This window comes from Macaca nemestrina, chromosome 2 (genome assembly GCF_043159975.1).
Source record: "Macaca nemestrina isolate mMacNem1 chromosome 2, mMacNem.hap1, whole genome shotgun sequence".
Lineage (NCBI taxonomy): Eukaryota > Metazoa > Chordata > Mammalia > Primates > Cercopithecidae > Macaca > Macaca nemestrina.
Genome location: NC_092126.1, coordinates 6,948,899 through 6,969,069, shown reverse-complemented (window position 1 = coordinate 6,969,069; position 20,171 = coordinate 6,948,899). Strand labels below are relative to the sequence as shown.

Sequence of the window (20,171 nt, the reverse complement as noted above, 5' to 3'; positions counted from 1 at the left end):
CAATGGAATATAGTTTGGAGAACTTTTTGGATGTGGTCAAAGGGAACTGTCATGAGTCATATTGGTGGTAGAGCCAATTCCCCAATGTTTATAGCATGCACCAGTTATCATTTACATAAAGTAAAACCCCGAACAACTTTCTCGTGTCACTTAATGGCTGTCTTGTTAACTCTTGTATTCTCTGTTTTTAGCATGACGCTAGGAGTTGAATAGCTATATTTGTAGCAGATCTCTATCGACAATATATTAAAAGATTAAAGAAAGGTACAATATTTCATAGTAAGCGTAAGTTTTTACTTTCTTAAGCTGGATTTCTGGGTCTATTTCATCTTCATATGTTGTTATTCACAGTGGTTAGTCTCTAGTTATGGCAACATTAGAACACTTCATGTGCATTGTGGGTTATGTTCAGCTTTGTCACCCAAGCTGGAGTGCAGTGGCACAACCATAGCTCACTACAACCTTGAAATCCTGGGCTCAAGGGACCCTCCGGTCTCAATCTCATGAGTATCTGGGACTACTAACGTGGGTCACCACACCAGGCTAATTTTTTAATGTTTTTGTAGAGACACAGCCTCCCTATATTGGCCAGGCTGGTCTCAAACGACTGGGCACAAGTGATTCTCTTGCCTTGGCCTCCCAAAGTAGTGGGATTGCAAGTGTGAGCCACTGGTACCTGGCCTACAAACATGTTGCAGTATCTACTTGCTTAAAAATAAACAAAAAGGGTTTTGTGTTTTTGGTTTTTTTTTTCGGATGCTTTCAAATCATTCTAGCTGATGTACCAAATTTTTTTCTATTCCTTAGCACAAAATTCTTTAAGATAATTTTCTATCACCAGTGGTTCCAGTTCTATAGTCATGTTTTCTTTAACAAAAAGTTCACCAAACAATCCTTGGCAAGGCCATTAATGACCTTTCCTCCACTGAATTCGACTGGAAGTTCTCAGTCGTCATTTTACTGGATCTATCATAGTGAAACCAGCCCAATAGTCCCATAGACAGTTGTTTTTGGATAATCAGAAATTGACCCTTCTGCTGTTAAAGCTTAAAGCTTGTATTTGTTTTAGCTGAGTTTCTTCCTCAGGAAACGACCTTTACGCCTCTCAAACAAAGTGTCAAAGGGCAGGGTGCAGCAGCTCACGCCTGTAATCCCAGCACTTTGGGAGGCCGAGGTGGGCAGATACGAGGTCAGGAGATCGAGACCATTCTGACCAACATGGTGAAATCCCATCTCTACTAAAAATACAAAAATTAGCTGGGGGTGGTGGCTGCATGCCTGTAGTCCCTGCTACTTGGGTGGCTGAGGTAGGAGAATCGCTTGAACACAGGAGGCAGAAGTTGCAGTGAGCAGAGATCGCACCACTGCACTCCAGCCTGGTGACAGAGCAAGACTCTGTATTTAAAAAAAAAAAAAAAAAGTATCAAAGAACTGAAATTCACGAGATCACCACATCCAGACAATGAGATATTGGACCCCTCATTCATCATGATTGCTTCCTTGCCTTTCTGACACATAGTTACATTTCTTCCCTGCTATATAAACCCTAGTTTTAGTGAGTTAGAGAGATGGATTGACACTGAGCTTCCATCTCCTTGGCTGCAGCACCCAATTAAAGCCTTCTTTCTTGGCAATACTTGTCTCAGTGATCAGCTTTCTGTGCAGTGAGTGAGCTGCAGGACCTAGACTGAACCCCTGGTGTTTTGGTAACAATAGCTTTGGATAGACTTGAACCCCTTTTTCCTGGAAACAGTTTTTTTTTTTTTTTTTTTTTTTTGAGATGGAGTCTTGCTCAGAAACAGTTTTTTTACTTGACTTCTGGGTGTTGCTTTCTTGCCTCCTTCCTTGTACCTACTCCTACTCAGCCTCTTTTGTTGATTCTGCCTCATCTGCTCAGTTTCTGCCCTTGGAATGATCTGGGCCTCAGTCTTTAGATATCTTTTCTTTGTATTTGGAGTCACTCCCTAGATGGTCTCTTCACAATGCCAAACAATATTTCTATGCGGACAACTGTCAAATGTGTATGTTTAATCTGGGCTGATTGGAGATATAAATTCATATTCACTAACTTCAAATTCATACATACATTTAATCTCCTACTCAATTTACTACTGGAAGATTTTATTATCTATGGCATAACAAACCCAAAATATGTGGTAGGAATACAACTCTTCAACTATTCCTAAAACTTCTCTATATTTCCTAGGGATCCCACATCCCCATTAAGTTAAATTGGGATCATATACATAGCTCTGGCAGTTAAAAGCACATTTACCTGCTTCATCTGTCTCCTGTCCTACTATAGGTACATGGAGACCATGTGTTCCACATAGTGTATGCATGAAGTGAAGGAAAAATGATCAGCATATGTAAGACTTCATGTAAACTCGATCAAAATTTGAGATTTAAAGGCTATTTTGTTAGCTTGCTTAGCATATCCCAATATACAGTTTGATAATGTGAAGTGAGGGTGCTGCTCTAAAACATACCTAAAATCTGACACAGTATCAGCAACTCATTAATGGCAGATATGGAAACTGATATCATAGGTTTGAAAAATTAAGAGGTATTTTATTAAATGACAAAATAAGTGGTAAAACTGGCATCTGCAACAGCTTGGGATTCCGACCATGTGCCTAGAGCTCCTAGAAGAAAGCCTGGAAAAGAGCAGATTGGCAGGTAGTATGTTCAGGTTGCCACTGATTGCAATTATCCTTTCTCTGTTCCTCTGCTAACTGTTGGATTTGTATGGGGTGAATAATAACTCTTCTTTTCAGTTAATAGGTCTGTGAATGAAGAGTAGCTTGGCTGGGCATGGTGCCTCAGGCCTGTAATTCCAGCACTTTAAGAGGCCAAGGCAGGTGGATTACTTGAGGTTGGGAGTTTGAGACCAGACTGGCCAATATGATGAAACCCCCATCTCTACTAAAAATTCAAAAAAACTAGCCAGGTTTGGTGGCAGCACCTGCAGTCCCATCTACTCGGGAGTCTGAGGCAGGAGAATAGCTGGAACCCGGGAGGCAGAGGTTGCAGTGAGCCAAGATCATGCCACTGCACTCCAGCCTGGGCTACACAGTGACACTCCGTCTCAAAAAAAAAAGAGTGGCCACATTATATCTGATGAAGACTAGTAAATGTATCCTGCAAAGCCTGTTTTTTGTGCTGAGTGCAGTTACTAGTAGAGGTTTGGGGTTGTCTCTAACGAGAATGAGTTGAGAATAGTCTATGTTTTTAAGAAGAGATCGAAGGATAGACTATGATAGAGGCAGTGCTCACCAAGTACTATAAACACTTCCTTATGTTTACTAACCTTCCTTGCCTTATGTTGGTGGTAGTCTGTGACTAATCCCGGCCAATGGACTTCAGTAGAAATGATGTGTGCCCCTTCTGAACTGAGGCAATTGAAAGCTGGGATGTATCCTTTATCCTCTTCTGTTTTGCAATGTTGGAGGCAGTTCAGCTGTATCAACATTCTAGATGACAGGGCTACAGAATAGAGCGGTGCTGTGCTACAAGCATTGACTTGATTCTCGATTTATTACACTATGTCTCTGAGATTTAGATTAAAACTGTTAACACATAATAGCCTAAGCTATACTGATTCAGGAAAGGTCCAACAAATCTCTATTTCAACCTTTCTCTTGTACTTTCTTCTCCTCAAGTTATCCTTGGCTCAATAAACAGAAACTGTCCTTTGTTCCTCGTTGCTCAAAACAAAAACCTTGGAGTAATTTTTGACACCTGCCTATTTTTTATACTTCATGTGTAATTCTTCAGCAAAATTGGTTGACTTTTATTCAAAATATATCCCGAATCAGATCAGCCTGACCAATATGGTGAAACCCATCTCTACTAAAGATACAAAAATTAGCTGGGCGTGATGGTGTATACCAGTAATCCCAGCTGCTTGGGAAACTGAGGCAGGAGAATTGCTTGAACCCCAGAGGCAGAGGTTTGCAGTGAGCTGAGATTCTGCCATTGCACTCCAGCCTGGGCAGTGAAACTCCATCTCAAAAAAAAAAAAAGTCACTAAATTCCCTCCCTCCTACCCTCCACTTCATCTTCTGCCACTTTATCCTTCAGCCTTACTAGCTAAGTCACTTAGCAGTTGGGTTATTTTCAGCATGAAATTTAACCCTTCTGAGATGCAGTTTTCTCGTCTATAAAAAAAGTCATATTAATAGCCATCGTATGGGATTCGTGTAGAAAATAATTGTAGTAATAATGATCAAAATAATTTTTTTAAGTTAAGCTTGCATAGTACTTACTACATACCAGAGATTATTTTAAATTAAATTAACTCATGTACTCCTCTCAACAATCCCATGAAAATTATTATCATTATCCACATTTTTAGGCAAAGAAAATGAGGCAGAAGAAATTAGATAACTCTCCAAGGTTGCGTAGGTAGTCAAAGTTAAAATCTGAACCCAGGCAGTCTAGCTCTAGAGTCTGAATGCTTAATAACTATATTTTGAGACATTAAAATATAAAATGTCTGGTATATGTTCAGGGCTTGACACTGGTCGACCTTCTTCCCTCAGTAATATTGTGAAAATATGATTTTACAGAAGTTAAAGACAAATCTGGTATAGGGGACAAGTAAAAATAAATATGCCTTAGGAAATCTCTCATCACTACATGAATAAAGAAACAGTAATACGATAATTTTCAAAAATAAAAACAAAGACAGTAAGAAACAATAATTTCCTAGGAAAAGTTATCCAAAAGCATAATCCAAAAAAGTAATCTTTCTAAAATAAAATGCTATGAATCGAACCTTGGAACAAGTGTTATAGCAATGAAGTTTCCCCTTATGTCAGAATAGATTCTGTGAAATTTCAAATTGACTTAAAATGGATTATTTCTATTTGTGGTCTTTTCTGCTTCAGTGTTTAAGCCAAAATAGCAAGGGTAAGCCAGAGTTTATACAATAAGGACCTATTTTATTTAAACCTGAGAAGTGCGAACTTGCCCCCTGTTGCAAATACCAGAAAGCTCAAATACGTTTATATGGTATCATTTTTATCGGAATGTTTTTTAATATGAACCTTTTTATTGATCACCAACATAAGATTAAGAAATACCCACTGAATCATCTTCCTCTCAGAAATAACTGCAAAAATCATCTTTTGGAAGTCAATATTAAAACCTTGAAATAAAAGCTTACCTCGTTTGCTAGGATGAGAAGAGAATAGACCATCTATAGCATAGGACATGTCAGAATCCTTCTCCACTAGCTGTTCTTTTAGCTTTTCCAGCTGATAAAACTGTAAAATGATAATTAATTAGTCTTCTATAAAGCCATGCTGTTGGCCGGGCGTGGTGGCTCATGCCTGTAATCCCAGCACTTTGGGAGGCCAAGGTAGGCAGATCACAAGGTCAGGAGATCGAGACCACCGTGGCTAACACAGTGAAACTCTGCCTCTACAAAAAATACAAAAAATTAGCTGGGTGTGGTAGTGGGCGCCTGTGGTCCCAGCTACTTGGGAGGCTAAGGCAGGAGAATGGTGTGAACCCAGGAGGTGGAGGTTGCAATGAGCTGAGATCGTACCACTGTACTCCAGCCTGGGCAACAGAGCAAGACTCTGTCTCAGGAAAAAAAAAAAAAAAGCTGCTCTTTATTAAAGAAGAAGAAAGAAAGAAAAAAGGAGAAAAAATGGACAAAAGAAAGGAAGAGAGAAAAAGGAGGAAATGGAAACAAAGGAAGAAAGAAACAAAAAAGAGAAGAAAAACAGGAAGCATTCATTTAGGGGCTGACTAGGAAAGGTACATGACTCAACAAAAGATCAGAAAGAAATAGGTTTTGGGCAAAAGGAAGTCACCTCTAGCTGTTAATGGGGAACCTGTAGATACAGCCTGTGTACTTGGAGTTTATTTTGTGTCACCTATAATGAGCAGGTCTTTTCAAGGAGCTACAAATTACTATGTCAATGCTTGGATTTCCTGAATTTTTTTGTCTTTTCTAGTTGGAAGGAAAAAGTATTTTGAGGCCCTAAGATTTCTATCTAGAATTCTACTTATTTTAATTTTTAACAAGGTTATGAATTGCCTTAAGCCCTGAAGAACTAACTACAAAAGTAGGGTTCAGCCTGAACCACTGTTTATCTGCATGTTGGTGCTACTCAGAAGAGAATGATGAGAATAATTCTCTCTCCCAAACGGCCATACGGTTTGCAGAATAATGGAATTGCAGAGAAAATGGTGTTGCTAGGGGCCCCCATCAAGAGGGCAGCACTTCAGGCTCTTCAAACCAGCTGCTTCAAGCCAAACAGCTCTGCTTTTACATGTTTCATTTGCTGGAAAAACACATTTGGGGGAGAAAAGATTCCCACTGTTTAAAAACAATAACTTCAAAAACATCCATCTATTTATAGCCTCCCATTTTACAGATGAGGAGATTTCAGTCTAGAGAATTTGTTTGCCCCAGTTTTCATAGTTTGGTAATTGCAAAGCTAAAATTAGAATCCAGATTTCTAGACATTATATAGAAAGATCACTTCAGCCATAGTTTTGTTCTGTTTTGTGTTAGTATAATTTGATTTTTCTTTTCCTGTAAAATAGCTTCACCCTTTGTTTAGCAGGAATAGAAGTTTTACATTGTAGTATTAATAATTTCTTTTAAAAAACTTTGTGCCAAGAAGAAATTTCCTTATAATTGTTATTAAAATTGATCATTTAAGTATTTCACATTCTCACCTGGTTAAGTTCTTCCAGTTTGTTAGGCAATGCTAGATCTGCAAGACACATTTGTCATGTGAAAAAACGTATATCGCAAGTGATATTTAATTTGCTTCAGTACATACGTTTAGGATCTTATGTAGAAAGCACAGGTCTTTTTCGTATGATTTGACATCATCCACCCATTCCTAATACAAAATCTCCAGTATATTTTTTCAATGCCCATAGTATTGAAATGCAATCAGTTATGACATCTGAAATATCTAACTTTCAACAATAAGTACAAAGTTTTTCTAAAGTAGACCATAGTTCTAACATGACCTATGATTTAGAAATAAACCATTTTTGCTGGCATGTGGAAATTCTCATAAAACATTAAATGGGAAGAAGAAAAGCAGGCCATGTATCCTATGCATAATTCAATCAAGAAGAAAATTCTCCAAAATACTAATGCTAACTTGCTACAGGTCTTAAAATTTGGGTACAAATTTTTTGTTTTTATAAATTTCACTTATTTTTCAATAGGAATATATTACTTTTAGTTTAAAAACCCTGAATTTTAAAAGTATTTATGAAGTTATTCTTTTAACTGGCATTTTGCTGTATGAATACAGACATTTTTAGACTACTTCAGATGTTGTATGGGAGAGTAGCACAGTATCATCTGGTCACATTTTCTCTTAGGCTAGACTTGCTAAATTTCTGACAAAATCTCAGTCATTTCTTGGAAGACAATCTGATGGATATTTGTAAGTCAGATTATTCTGTTCTTCAAATAAAAATAATCTCAATTGGTGTAGCCTAAATTTTTCGTTCATCATCTATATTCTAATCATTTCCTAAAATTGAAAGATTTTGATTAAAATAATGCTAAATTAACTACAACAAAGCTGCAGTTAATTTGTGAAATTTCTAGAAGAAACCTATGAATATAACATTTTTGAAACATTTAATAAAAGAAAATACTGGGGGTACTAGTGGAGAATTGCACAGATGAGAAGAAAACATGAATAAAGGTAACCATTTTTTTTTTAACTATATGGTTACCAATCCCATTAGGACCCTCGAATTGACCAAAATAGGCTTTTAATATTTGTTAATAACTCCATGGATTTAACATAAATGTAAAACAAAAAAAACACTTAAATCTTTAGTGTAACATACAAAGGAGTAATTATTTCATTTAATATCAATTAACATTTAGAAACAGCAAGTCTCAAGACAAAATAGATTCTGTTATTTTTTAATAAATAGAGCTTGACTTTATCCTTAACTCACCAGTGTTGAAAGATCTTTGGAAATCAAAATTTTTATTCAGTAGAGCCAGCAACAGTTCCTCACGATTTGGATAATTTTTATCTGGAAGTATTTCGTTTCCTGTAATGATCAAAAACCACCATTTTCAATCTGAGTCACCGAAAATATTTCTAATTAAATTGGTCTTGCAGGCAACTATCAATTTGTATATTTAACAACAAAAGAAATGTAGAGAGAGTGTATAATCCAAAGGGATAGGTCATTAAAAAAAAAGGATTGAATATATGTTGAATGCATACGGACAAAGAGAGACAGACACAGAAAGACAGAATATATGCATATACCTGGAGGGTTGCAGTTTTTCCTGTGATTACTTCTGAGTAGGAGAATTGGAGGTGAATTTTACTTTCTTCTTTTTAATCTCTGTTTCTAGAATGTTCTACTATTTTATTTAACATAAGTATAAACTAAAAGTAGTTTTCAAAAGAAAAAAATAACATTTTATTTTGTGATTTTATTTGATATACACATTTATGTATAAGCCAGTTCATGTTCCATGAATTTCCTTTAAAACATCCAAGGAAGATCGTGGCAGAGCTAGGATGGTGTCAACCTCTTCCGAAGTGACATGTTTTCATCTTTGTCAATTGACCTCACAGTCATTCATTCCTCAGCTGCCTAAATGTCTCAGTACTATCATTATCTTCATTCTGGAGTAGAAATTGAGACAAGAGACTTCTAACAAGCTATAAAACATGAAGATTCAAAAAATATCCATTGACAAATAATTCAATTGAAATAATAATTAGTATATTACAATGAACTTTAGTGAAATGGCCTGAAAAATCAAACCTTTATCACATAATTTCTGTAAGATCATTTTTTCTTCTCGCTGCCTTCTTGTACTGTTAGAGTGTGAGTAGAATCAATATTAATAAGATTTAAGTTTAGGAGTGAGTACATGGTTTCAGCTAGAGAAACGACTTATAAGTTGATTAGACTATTTCTTAAAATCACCTGTCTTTCCTGTCTCTACAAAATGTTAGTTGATAAATTCAAACAGTTAAATGGCTAATTAAAAAGAAGAAAATGAATAATTTGGGGTAGGTGACAGAATCACAATTTTCTACATTAACCAAAGACACTTAATTGTTGCTCAATTCTTCAATTTTCTTTGCTTCATAAACATAAAAATTATTGGTAAAATTTTTTTTTGAGTATTTAAAATACCAAAAGAATATCAAATTTTGCTCAGCATCAACTATACAAAGACTCTCAGAGATAGTTCGGTTTAAAAGAAAGACATTATTATGAAATAATGTAATTTTTATTTTAATCATTCATTAAAAATGTTAAATTGTAATCTTCGAAATGTTTTCATTGAAAAAAAGACGGGATATTTCAGAGCCAGATAATAATAATTACTTGTTTCAGAAAGACAACTGTGATAAGAGAAACAGATTCATTACCTTCAATTTAGAAAATGTATGTGACTAAGAGTAATCTAACTAGAAGAGTATGGATCTAAAGCTTTTTTCCCCTTAATTCACAGTCCATTCCTCTGCATAGTTAAGTGAAACATTTTTCAAAAAACAAAACTGATAGATTTGCCTTTCTTTATTAGTTTTGCTTCCAATAATTATACCTCTATAATTCTTTGTCTTCAGAAATTCCTCATCACTATCTCTTAAGAAAAAGCACCTCTTTTATGGGAGTCTCTGAAGAAAAACTTTTCTCAAGGAATTTTAAAAAGTTGATTTCTGAAGTTAAGATACTGGCTAAAAAAAAAAAAAGCAACAGAAAATGCGTCTTTTGTTTTTTGTTTTCATACTTAGTTTTAAAACAGATTTAAAACAAAAAATGATGTTCCTAATGTTTCTTTGAACAGAGTTAACATTAATAAAGGAAATATTTGAATATAAAATATCTGAGTGTAGACATACATTTGACACAAGAGATGGCAAAGCTGTTCCAACATGAGAGACCGTTTTTGCAAATATTACACAGAAAATGGTGATTCGTTACTACTCGAGATACTGAATCTTAAAAAATTTAGTTGTCTCTTTGCTTTCCATTTACGTGGGAGGGTTTTGACTGCATAGAGACAAGAAATTTTACCAGAAAGAAACCTGGAAACTCCCAAAACGACTATATTCCCAAAAAGAAATTTCCCATAATCTTCGTGGTCATGATACTCTCTCTTCCTCCGCTGTGTTAGGCAGCTTGCCCCATGTCAGGCTCATTCCCTCAGGCACACTTTTATATGGTCCCTACCAGATGTAAGCTGGGAGGATTGTGCCATTTGTCTTGGAGAGTTCTAACACACAGAAAAAAGCTGATAAGCCCAACTTTGTAGTCTGTGTCAGCAGATAAATGCTTATTTTAAAATTCTATTAAAAGACTAAAAGAAGTCAAATAGTGAATTTAAAAAAGGTATACATGGAGAAGAGCTCACTCTAATCGTGGACTATCTAGATAGAAAATAACCTTATTAATAATTTAATCTTCCTTATTTAGATATAGTAAAACTGAGATCAAAGAGGTCTCTGAGAGAAATAGTTCCACTGTGCTGCCTGTGATATATGCATATAACTGTGTGGCATTCTGAGGTCACAGGTGTTATTTAACTGTAATCTAGCAAATGCTTTTTAGAGGCAGATTTTTCTCTATTTCATATACACATGAAATTAGAAATTACAGTTACCTAATCCTAATTTTGCAAAGTCTTCAGCAAATAACCACATTTTTCCTCTCATGTTTACATTATGTTAGAAACATTGGAAATTTCATTATTTCCTAGAAAGAGCAATGGAGACCGATCAAATGCAATGATTGTGGCTGGCAAAAGACAGAATGTGAGTGTCATGGATAAAATCCAGAATCTTTGATTCCCAGGCTTGTATTTAGGTCCCTGAGACTACTTGTTTTTCAATGGGTAAAATCCTCATAAATAAATAATAAGGGATTATGCAATTTTATTTCCTCTGCCAACAGAACTACTCTACTTTTTATTGACTGAGGTTACAAGGTCTAGTAAAATGGAATTAGAATCAGAAATTGGAAACTTGATCTCTTTTCTCAATCTAATGTCATGTAAACAAAATTTATTACATTCTGTCTTAGTTCCCCTTAAGTAAGCTGAGAGTAAAAGGTTATCTCCCTCTTCCTGACAAGGAAGTCAGTTAGATGAGAGAAACAGCAAGAATTTCAGGCTGGAAAAGATATTAGAGAACATTACTTTAAGTCACTATTTTGGAAACATAAAGAAATGTATTAAAGTTTCAATGAGGCTAGGTTGTTTGCCTAATAAATCACTACTAAATCTCGCTCTATGAATTCTCAGTTTAAGAGCTACCTTTTCTATAGAAGAACCAAAAATTTTAAATAAAAATTATATACATTATAATATTAAGAGCAGAAACTTATTTTCACTAATTTTATCACGGTGTATATTTTCTAGCTGTCATAGATGGAATTATTTCATTTCACATAAGTATCCTAAGTATGTTGGAAATGTGATAAAAAATGTGTAATGTAGGTGTTAGCATTGCCCTCCTGAAACTGCTATGATTTCCCCCAATGCTTTATTTTCTGCAAATCTCTGCAAATACAAGTTTCTATTTTGATGTATTTTTCTTTGTTGTACTCTTTTCAGAAAGAACTTACTAATAGTCTTGTAAGATGAAAATCTCCTTTTCCTTTCCCCAAGAGAGAGTTCTGAAATATGAAGAATATAATACTATTGATACATTCCCAATCTTTGGTCATGGACTACAAATGAGAAACAAGCACCCCAATATTTAAAGTATAGTTGAAGTGAATTTAGTGCAATATTGGATAAAATTAATTTGGGTAAAATTAATCTACTTGAAAAGAACAGCATTGAAGATGACATTTAATTCTGAACAGCAACTACTTAAGGAAGGTTTGGCTGTTAACTAATATTTATTTCTTACAACATTATTTCAACAATGGCAGAAAAATCAAAGTTGTTCAAGTAGAAATAGAAGAATTATTTACCCGCCTGCAGGATTTTAAATTGATGTGCAGGTACCTTGGGTAAAATATGGCCGTCCACGCACAGATTGTAAAAAGATCAACACAGATGACAACGTTAGGAGTCCAAAGCAAAGAGTGCTTGGGAGGATCTTGTTCATGTTAAAAAATCTTCTGGACTAGCAAAGAAAAGGACTTTCCAGGTTAAAATGGATATTTCTATGGCTTTGGAATTCAGTACAGCTTAGTTGCAAAAGGCAAATGTGCCTCGGTTACGAATGCTCTGGATAAAGGAAAAAGAAAGAAAGAAAAGAAACCAATAAAATGCAATGCACCTTGTCCACATGATTCACTACTTGGAGAAGTGACAGGTTCGTTAGAGAGTCAATGGCAGGAAGAACCCAATCAATACATCTCATACCCGCCCATTTCACTAAAAGCAGGCGTTTCTAGGCATGCCCACACATTCAAATAGATGCACAAGGATGAAGCAAAATCTCTTGAAATAAAAAACTGTTGGATTTTCATAACTTATGGTTTAATTTCCTGATTCCAGGATTAATTAACCTCAAATCTTATTAATACTAAAGCTGAGAGCATAGAGGGCAGGTGAAAATGGGAACAATGTCTTTCATTTGACTACTTTTGAGCTAGGTGGTAGTCTTCCTGATAGTGATGTTATTTGCAACTATCACTTTATCCTTTTTTTTTTTTTTTTTTTTTGAGACGGAGTCTCGCTCTGTCGCCCAGGCTGGAGTGCAGTGGCGGGATCTCGGCTCACTGCAAGCTCAGCCTCCCGGGTTCACGCCATTCTCCCGCCTCAGCCTCCCGAGTAGCTGGGACTACAGGCGCCGCCACCACGCCTGGCTAGTTTTTTGTATTTTTAGTAGAGACGGGGTTCCACCATGTTTGCCAGGATGGTCTCGATCTCCTGACCTCGTGATCCGCCCGTCTCGGCCTCCCAAAGTGCTGGGATTACAGGCGTGAGCCACCGCGCCCAGCCAACTATCACTTTATTCTTAACCAACTGAATAAACTGGCGAAAACCTCAAATTTGAAATGAATCATAATGGGATCACATTACTGTCTCACTGTATTAGAAAAGGATGGCTTCATTTTGCTGCAAGCAGCACTTTTAAAAATTAAGGCTGAATTTAATTAATTCGAATCTGGCAAATGTCCCATCAGTTACTCTCTTTAATACTTGCTTTAATTTTGCTGGTTTTCCTTTTAAGTCAAAGTCTTTCGGCATATCTCCAATTTCAATTTTATGGCTCCAGGGATGCTATATTATAATGACCTCTGGTCTTGGCATTTACTTGTCCCAAAAGACTTGGGATGTATCCACTCTAAACTTGACTCCGTTCCAGTGCATACACTGCAGCACATGATGGCGTTAACTAAGGAGAATGACTAATCTTTGTACTAACTGGTTGCTTAGTAAAGTTTCTGAATGAAATCTACATTACTTCATTTGATATTTAGGCTTGTTTCTCCTTTACAGATTCGTTTTTCACTATATATTTTTGTGTACCAGCCACATTAGACTACTAATGCATGAACATATCCTGCACTTTCTGCACTTCAGAGCGTTGCTGACATGGCTGCCTAGAATCCTTTATTCTACAACTGGCCATTTTACCTACTGATTTCTGAAGCTACCGATCAAATGCCATCAGAACTGTTTAGCCTTTTGGATCTTTTTTCTACTTTGTGTCATAACTTTTTTTTTCTCCTTTGGACTGCCACAACATTTTGTTTGTATATCTACTATAGTTCAAAATTCATTTCTCCTTTCATTAGTTATGTATTTGTGTGTCTGCCTACACGATCAAATTGTAATTACGTTGAGAGCACTTACAGTCATAGTCATTTCTGTTCCTATGTGCAAGTACCATAGTGGTTTGTGGAAAAAATGAGTGAAAACATGTTTGATGTGTGACTAAGTAATAACCAAAATTTCTAGTAATTGAAAGACAAAAACATAACTCCCTTAAACTTTACATCCAGTTATAAAGCTAAATAAGCTGAAAGAATAATTGCAACACTTTGTGTCTTACTTTCTTAAGTAAGAATTCAACCATGAACAGTGATGAACACAGATCCTAAAAGCTTATTCTTCCATAGCGTTTCAAAACCTCTGTCATTCAAATATACCTTGATGATATCTGTCCTTATTTATTTAATAAGTTATTTAAATTAACTTTCTAAACTCTATTTTAAAATATTATATCAAGATGGAAAATAGGAAGTCAATGTCATGTGATAGAGAAAGAATATATACATATGATGAAAAATTGTACAATTACAAGTCATATACATAAAAAATAAGATATAAAATAATAAATCTAATCTATAATTTAAAATAAAAACCTGAAAATAGGTTTTGCAATGAAATTGGAAATTTAGATATGCACTGTATTAAAGACATATTCAACTTTTATTGCCTTAATTTATACTTAACTAAAAAATTAAGTATAAATAAGATTATTCCACTTTTTAAAAAGCATTGATGTAAACTGCATGAGGAAATCCAATTCTCATGGGTAAGAAGTTTTCTTGAAAGTGGAAAAATAATTTAACTGTCTTTTGATAAGGTAGAATACTGATTATTCATTTCTTTTCGTTCTTTCTTTCTTTTTTTCTTTCTTTTTTTTTTTTTTTTTTTAAGATAGAGTCTGTCTGTCACCCAGGCTGGAGTGCAGTGGCGTGATCTTGGTTCACTGCAACCTCCACCTCCCAGGTCCAATTGATTCCCCTGCCTCAGCCTCTTGAGTAGCTGGGATTACATACCACCACCCCTGGTTAATTTTTGTGTTTTTAGTAGAGATAGGGTTTCACCATGTTGGTCAGGCTGGTCTCAAACTCCTGACCTCATGATCTGCCCACCTCAGCCTCCCAAAGAGCTGGGATTACAGGTGTAAGCCACTGCACCTGGCCCCAAAATGAATAATCAGGGCCAGGTACAGTGGCTCACACTAATCCCAACTCCTTGGGAGGCTGAGGTGGGCAGATCACAAAGCCAGGAGTTCATATTTATAATTTTGTTTCACATCTTTTTTCCACAAAGTCTTGTTTTAAGAAATCTGATATAATTTCCAAAATATTTTTCTGCCATATTTTAGGTAATAATGGCAAAGTGATGAAAACTAAGTCCCTAGCTGTCCTTCTGTAATGAAGGAGATATAAAGACTTTCCCAGACAAGCAAAAGCTGAAGGAATTCATCACCACCACACCAGTCTTACAAGAAATGCAAAAGGGAGCTCTTTGTGCTGAAAGAACTGAGTGCTAATTAGTAACATGAGAGCAGGAATGTATAAAACTCACTGGTAGAAGTAAGTACACAGTCAACTGCAGATACTCTAATACTGTCATGGTGGTATATAAATCACTGATATCTTTAGTACAAAAGTTAAAAGACAACACTGTTAAAAATAGTGCTTTAGATGTATAAGCTACAATAATTTGCTAAGGAATACACAATATAAAGTGATGTAAATTATGACATCAAAAACAAAATGTGAGGAGGAAAAGTAAAAGTGTAGAGTTCTTTTACATGGTCAATATTAAGTTGCTATCTGCTTAAGATAGTATGTTATAATAAGATGCTTTATTTTAGCTTCATGGTAAGCACAAAGCAAAAACCTATAGTAGATATCAAAAGACAGAAAAATATGGAATCAAAGCATACCACTAGAGATAAATTTTAATCACAAACGAAGACAGCAAGAGAAGAAGAAGCAAGAAAGGATATACAAAACAACCAAAAAACAATTAACAAAATAGTAGTAGTAATTTTTTACCTATAATTACTTTGAATATAAGTGTATTAAATTCTCCAATCAAAAGACATAGATGAATAAAGACCATACCCAACTATATGCTGTCTACAAGAGACTCATTTCACTTTTAAATATATATATAAGTTGAAAGTGGGCCAGGCTTGGTGGCTCATGCCTGTAATCTCAGCACTTTGGTAGGCCGAGGTAAGTGAATCACAAGGACAGGAGATCAAGACCATCCTGGCCAACATGGTGAAACCCTGTCTCTACTAAAAATACAAAAATTAGCTGGGCATAGTGGTGCATGCCTGGAGTCCCAGTTACTTGGGAGGCTGAGGCAGGGGAATCGATTGAACCCAGGAGGCAGAGATTGCAGTGAACCGAACCCATGCCACGCACACCAGCCTGATGACAGAGTGAGACTCCATCTAAAAAAAAGAAAGAAAAGAGAAAAAAAGTAAAAGGATGGAAAAAGATATTCCATGCAAAAGAATAACAAAATAAATGGGATAGTTAAGCTTACATCAGGTAAAATAGACTTTAAGACAAAAACTGCAAAATGAGACAAAAGAAGGTCATTATGTAATGATAAAGGGGTCAATTCATCAAAAGGATATAATAATGTTAAATATGTCTATACCAAATATTAGAGCAGCTAATTATGTAAAGCAAATATTAATAGATCTGAAGAGAGAGATCAGCTGTAATACAATAATAGTAGGTGATTTCAATACCCCATTTTCAACAATGGACAGATCATACAGACAGAAAATCAATAGGGAAGCATGAGACTTAAATGAAACTTTAAACCAAATGAATCTAACAAACATATACAGGACATTTCATCCAACACCAGAATACACATTCTTCTCAGGTGCGTACCAAATATTCTCCAGGATAGGTCATGTATTAGACCACAAACAATTAACAAATTTAAGAAGAATGAAGTCATATCTCATATCTTCTCCAACCACAATGGTATGACACTAGAAATAAATAATAAGGAATTTCAGAAAATTCACAAATACATGGAAATTAAACAATATGTTTTCTAAACAGCTAATAGACCAAAGTAGAAATTAAAAGGGAAATATAAGAATATCTGGAGACAAATGAAAATGGACACACGATGTACCAAAATTTATGGGACACAGCAAAAGTAGTTGTAAGGGGCAAGTCTGTACCAATAAATGCCTATATTTAAAAAAAGAAAATATCCCAAATAAACATCTATTACATCTCAAGAAACTAGAAAAACAAATCAAATACAAACTAAGCCCAAAGTTCGTGAGAGGAAGGAAATAATAAAGATCAGAACAAAAATAAATGAAATAGAGACTAGAAGAACAATAGAAAAAAGCAAAGTAAATAGGACTTGTTTTTTGAAAAGATAAGAAAAATCCACAAAATGTTAGCTTGACTAAGAAAAAAAGTGAGAAGACAAATAAAATCAGGAAGAATGTAATAGAAAAAAATTATAATTGACACCACAGAAATGCAATTGATCATGAGACCACTACAAGCAACTGTATGTCAACAAATTGAATAACTTCAAAAAATGGATAAATTCCTAATTTCAAACAACTGCCAAGCCTGAATCATGAGGAAATAGAAAATCTGCACAGACTAATAATGAGCAAAGAGATTGGATTGGTAATTAAAAGCCTCCCATCAAAGAAAAGCCCAGAAAAAATCTGATGGCTTCACTGCTGAATTCAACCAAACATTTAAATAACTAATACAAATCATTGTGACACTCCTCCAAAAAATTTAAGAAGAAATAATACTTCCAAACTTATGAGGCCAGGATTACTCTGATACCAAAGCCAGATGAAGACACTACAAGAAAAGAAAGCTACAAGCCAATATCCCTTACAAACATTGACACAAAAATCTTCAGCAAAATACTAACAAACCAAGATCAACAACATGTTAACAGGATCATTCACTATGATCAAGTGTGATTTAGCCTAGGGATACAAGGATGTTTTACATACACAAATGAATAGATATGATCTACTGAATTAATCGAATGAAGAACAAAACTATATGATAATTTCAACAGATGCAGAAGAAACATGATAAAATGCATACCCTTTCATGATAAAAAACTCTCAACATGTTAAGTATAGAATGAATGTACCTAGGCACAATAAAGCCCATATATGAAAAACCCATAGCTAACATTATATTCAAAGGTAAAAATTTGAAACCTTTCCTTCTAGGATAAGGTTTCATACAAAATAAGTATGCCCACTCTCACCATTACTATGCAACGTTGTACTCAAGTCCTAGCCAAAACAATCAGAAAAAAAGAAAGAAAGAAAAGGTGGCCAAAACAGTCAGGAAAAAAGAAAGAAAGGAAAGGCATCTGTATAAGAAAGGAAGAAGTTAGATTGTCCCTGTTGCAGATGGCATAATCATGTATGTAGAAAACCCTAAAGATTCTACCCAGTAATTTAGAAATACTATATGAGTTCACTAACGTTGCAGGATACAAAATCTACATTCAAAAATCACTGGCCTCTATATATACTAACAATGACCTATCCAAAAATGAAATCAAGAATGTCATTTGCAATGGATATGCCCTCCCAAAATTATTAGGAATACATTTATCAAATAAGGTAAAAGACCTGCATAGTGAAAACAATAAAACATTGATGAAAGACCCAAACAAATGGAAAGATAGGCTGGACTTTCATGAATTGGAAGAATTAATGTTGTTAAAATGTACATACTGCCAAAAGTGATATATAGCTTCACTGCAATCTCTCTTAAAATTCCAATAACAATTTTTTACAGAAATAGAAATAAAAGCAATCCTAAAATTTGTATGGAACTACAGAAGGCCCCAAATAGTCAAAGCAATTTGGAGCAAAAAATTGCTGGAGGCATCACTGTATACTACATTACTGCAATATACTACAATACTATCATTATCAAAGCAGCATGCCACTGGCATAAAAACAGATAAATAGACAAATGGAATACTATATAAATCCCGGAAATAAATCCCATTTAAGATCAATTGATTTTCAACAAAGATGCCAAGAACACACCACAGGGAAAGGACAGTCTTTTCAATAAGTGGTGTCAAAAAAACTGAATATTCACATTCAGAAGAATAGAAGTAGACCCTTATTCCACATGATATGCAAAAATCAGCTCAAAGTAGATTAAAGACTTAAGGCCTGATACCGTAAAGCTACTGCAAAATAACTACTTTTTTCCATTTCTGTACAAAAGTATATTGGAATTTTAAGAGAGTTGCATTGAAGCTCTATATCACTATTTACTACCTTATCCCACACTATATGCAAAAATCAACTCCAAGTAGATTAAAGACTTGAGACTGGATACTATAAAACTACTGTAAAAAAACACAGCTGAAAAGCTTCATGACATTGATTTGAGCAATGATGTTTTGAGATATGATTCCAAAGCACCAACAACAAAAGCAAAAACAGACAAACAAGGTTACATCAAACTAAGCAGTTTTTGCAGAGGAGTTAGTATCCAAAATATCTAAGAAACTCAAACAAATCAATATCAAGAAAACAGCCCAGCTTTAAAACTAGAAAAAAGACCTTGTGGAGGGTCCTCAAAAAATTAAAAATAGAACTACCAGATGATCCAGTAATCCCACTACTGTTTATATATCTAAAAGAAATGAAATTAATGTGTTCGGTGCACGACCATATTCATTGTGGCATTATTCCCAATGGTCATGAGACTGAATCAAGCTATGTTTATCATGGGATGAAAACATAAAGAAAATGTGGTATATATGTACAATGGAAATGTCTTCAGTCGTTTAAAAGAAGCAAATACTCTCATTTGTGATAAAACATATAAACTTGAAGAATATTATGTTCAATAAAATAAGACAGGCACAGAAAGACAAATATTTATATTTGTCATAATTTCACTTTTATGTGGAATCTAAGAAAATGTGAACTATTAGAAGCAGAGAGGAGAATGGTAGTTACCAGGAGCTTGGGTTGTGGGGAAGGGAGAATGTGAAAGAGATGTTTAAAGATACAAAATATCTGTTAGATAGCAGGAGTAAGTTTCAGAAATCTACTGTACAGCCTAGTGACTCTCATTAATAGCAATGTATTTTGTTGTTGAAAATCACTGAAGCAGTAAATTTTAAGTGTTCTCACCACACAAAAATGTATATGAGGGAATCATATGCTAATTTCCTCAATTTAGTCATAACATAATGTATACATACTTCAGTACCTCTTGTTGCACACAATAGATGTATAGAATTTTGTCAAATTTTTAATGAATTGATATTTAAAAACAGAAATAGACAAAGAAGTCCCTTTTCCATGACCATTTCCATCCACTTTGGGGGAAAGCCTGCAAAGACCTTTGTTAAATCTTTTCTCTCTCTCTCTCCTTAATAAAATACTAAATTCTTGTCATGAGTGCAAAACCAAATC

The 20,171-nt window shown here is 34.9% G+C and overlaps 1 protein-coding gene across 8 annotated transcripts in view; it reads right to left on the bottom strand.

The window, feature by feature from the left end:
• Positions 1 to 20,171, bottom strand: part of LOC105470851 (urotensin 2B) — a 66,992-nt gene that overhangs the window by 7,718 nt on the left and 39,103 nt on the right. For 6 of the 8 annotated variants that reach the window (XM_011723109.3, XM_011723112.3, XM_071090656.1 and 3 more), the window contains 6 exons: positions 11,993 to 12,217; positions 11,605 to 11,655; positions 7,960 to 8,058; positions 6,700 to 6,737; positions 5,171 to 5,270; positions 3,311 to 3,486 (listed from right to left, as the gene is read on the bottom strand). In XM_011723109.3, the coding sequence (XP_011721411.2) occupies positions 3,311 to 3,486; positions 5,171 to 5,270; positions 6,700 to 6,737; positions 7,960 to 8,058; positions 11,605 to 11,655; positions 11,993 to 12,095 (567 nt within the window). In that variant the 5' untranslated portion in view covers positions 12,096 to 12,217. Of the gene's footprint in view, positions 1 to 1,871; positions 2,658 to 3,310; positions 3,487 to 5,170; positions 5,271 to 6,699; positions 6,738 to 7,959; positions 8,059 to 11,604; positions 11,656 to 11,992; positions 12,218 to 20,171 lie in introns of those variants that run through there. The other 2 variants (XM_071090659.1, XM_071090657.1) reach the window with 2 other exon arrangements.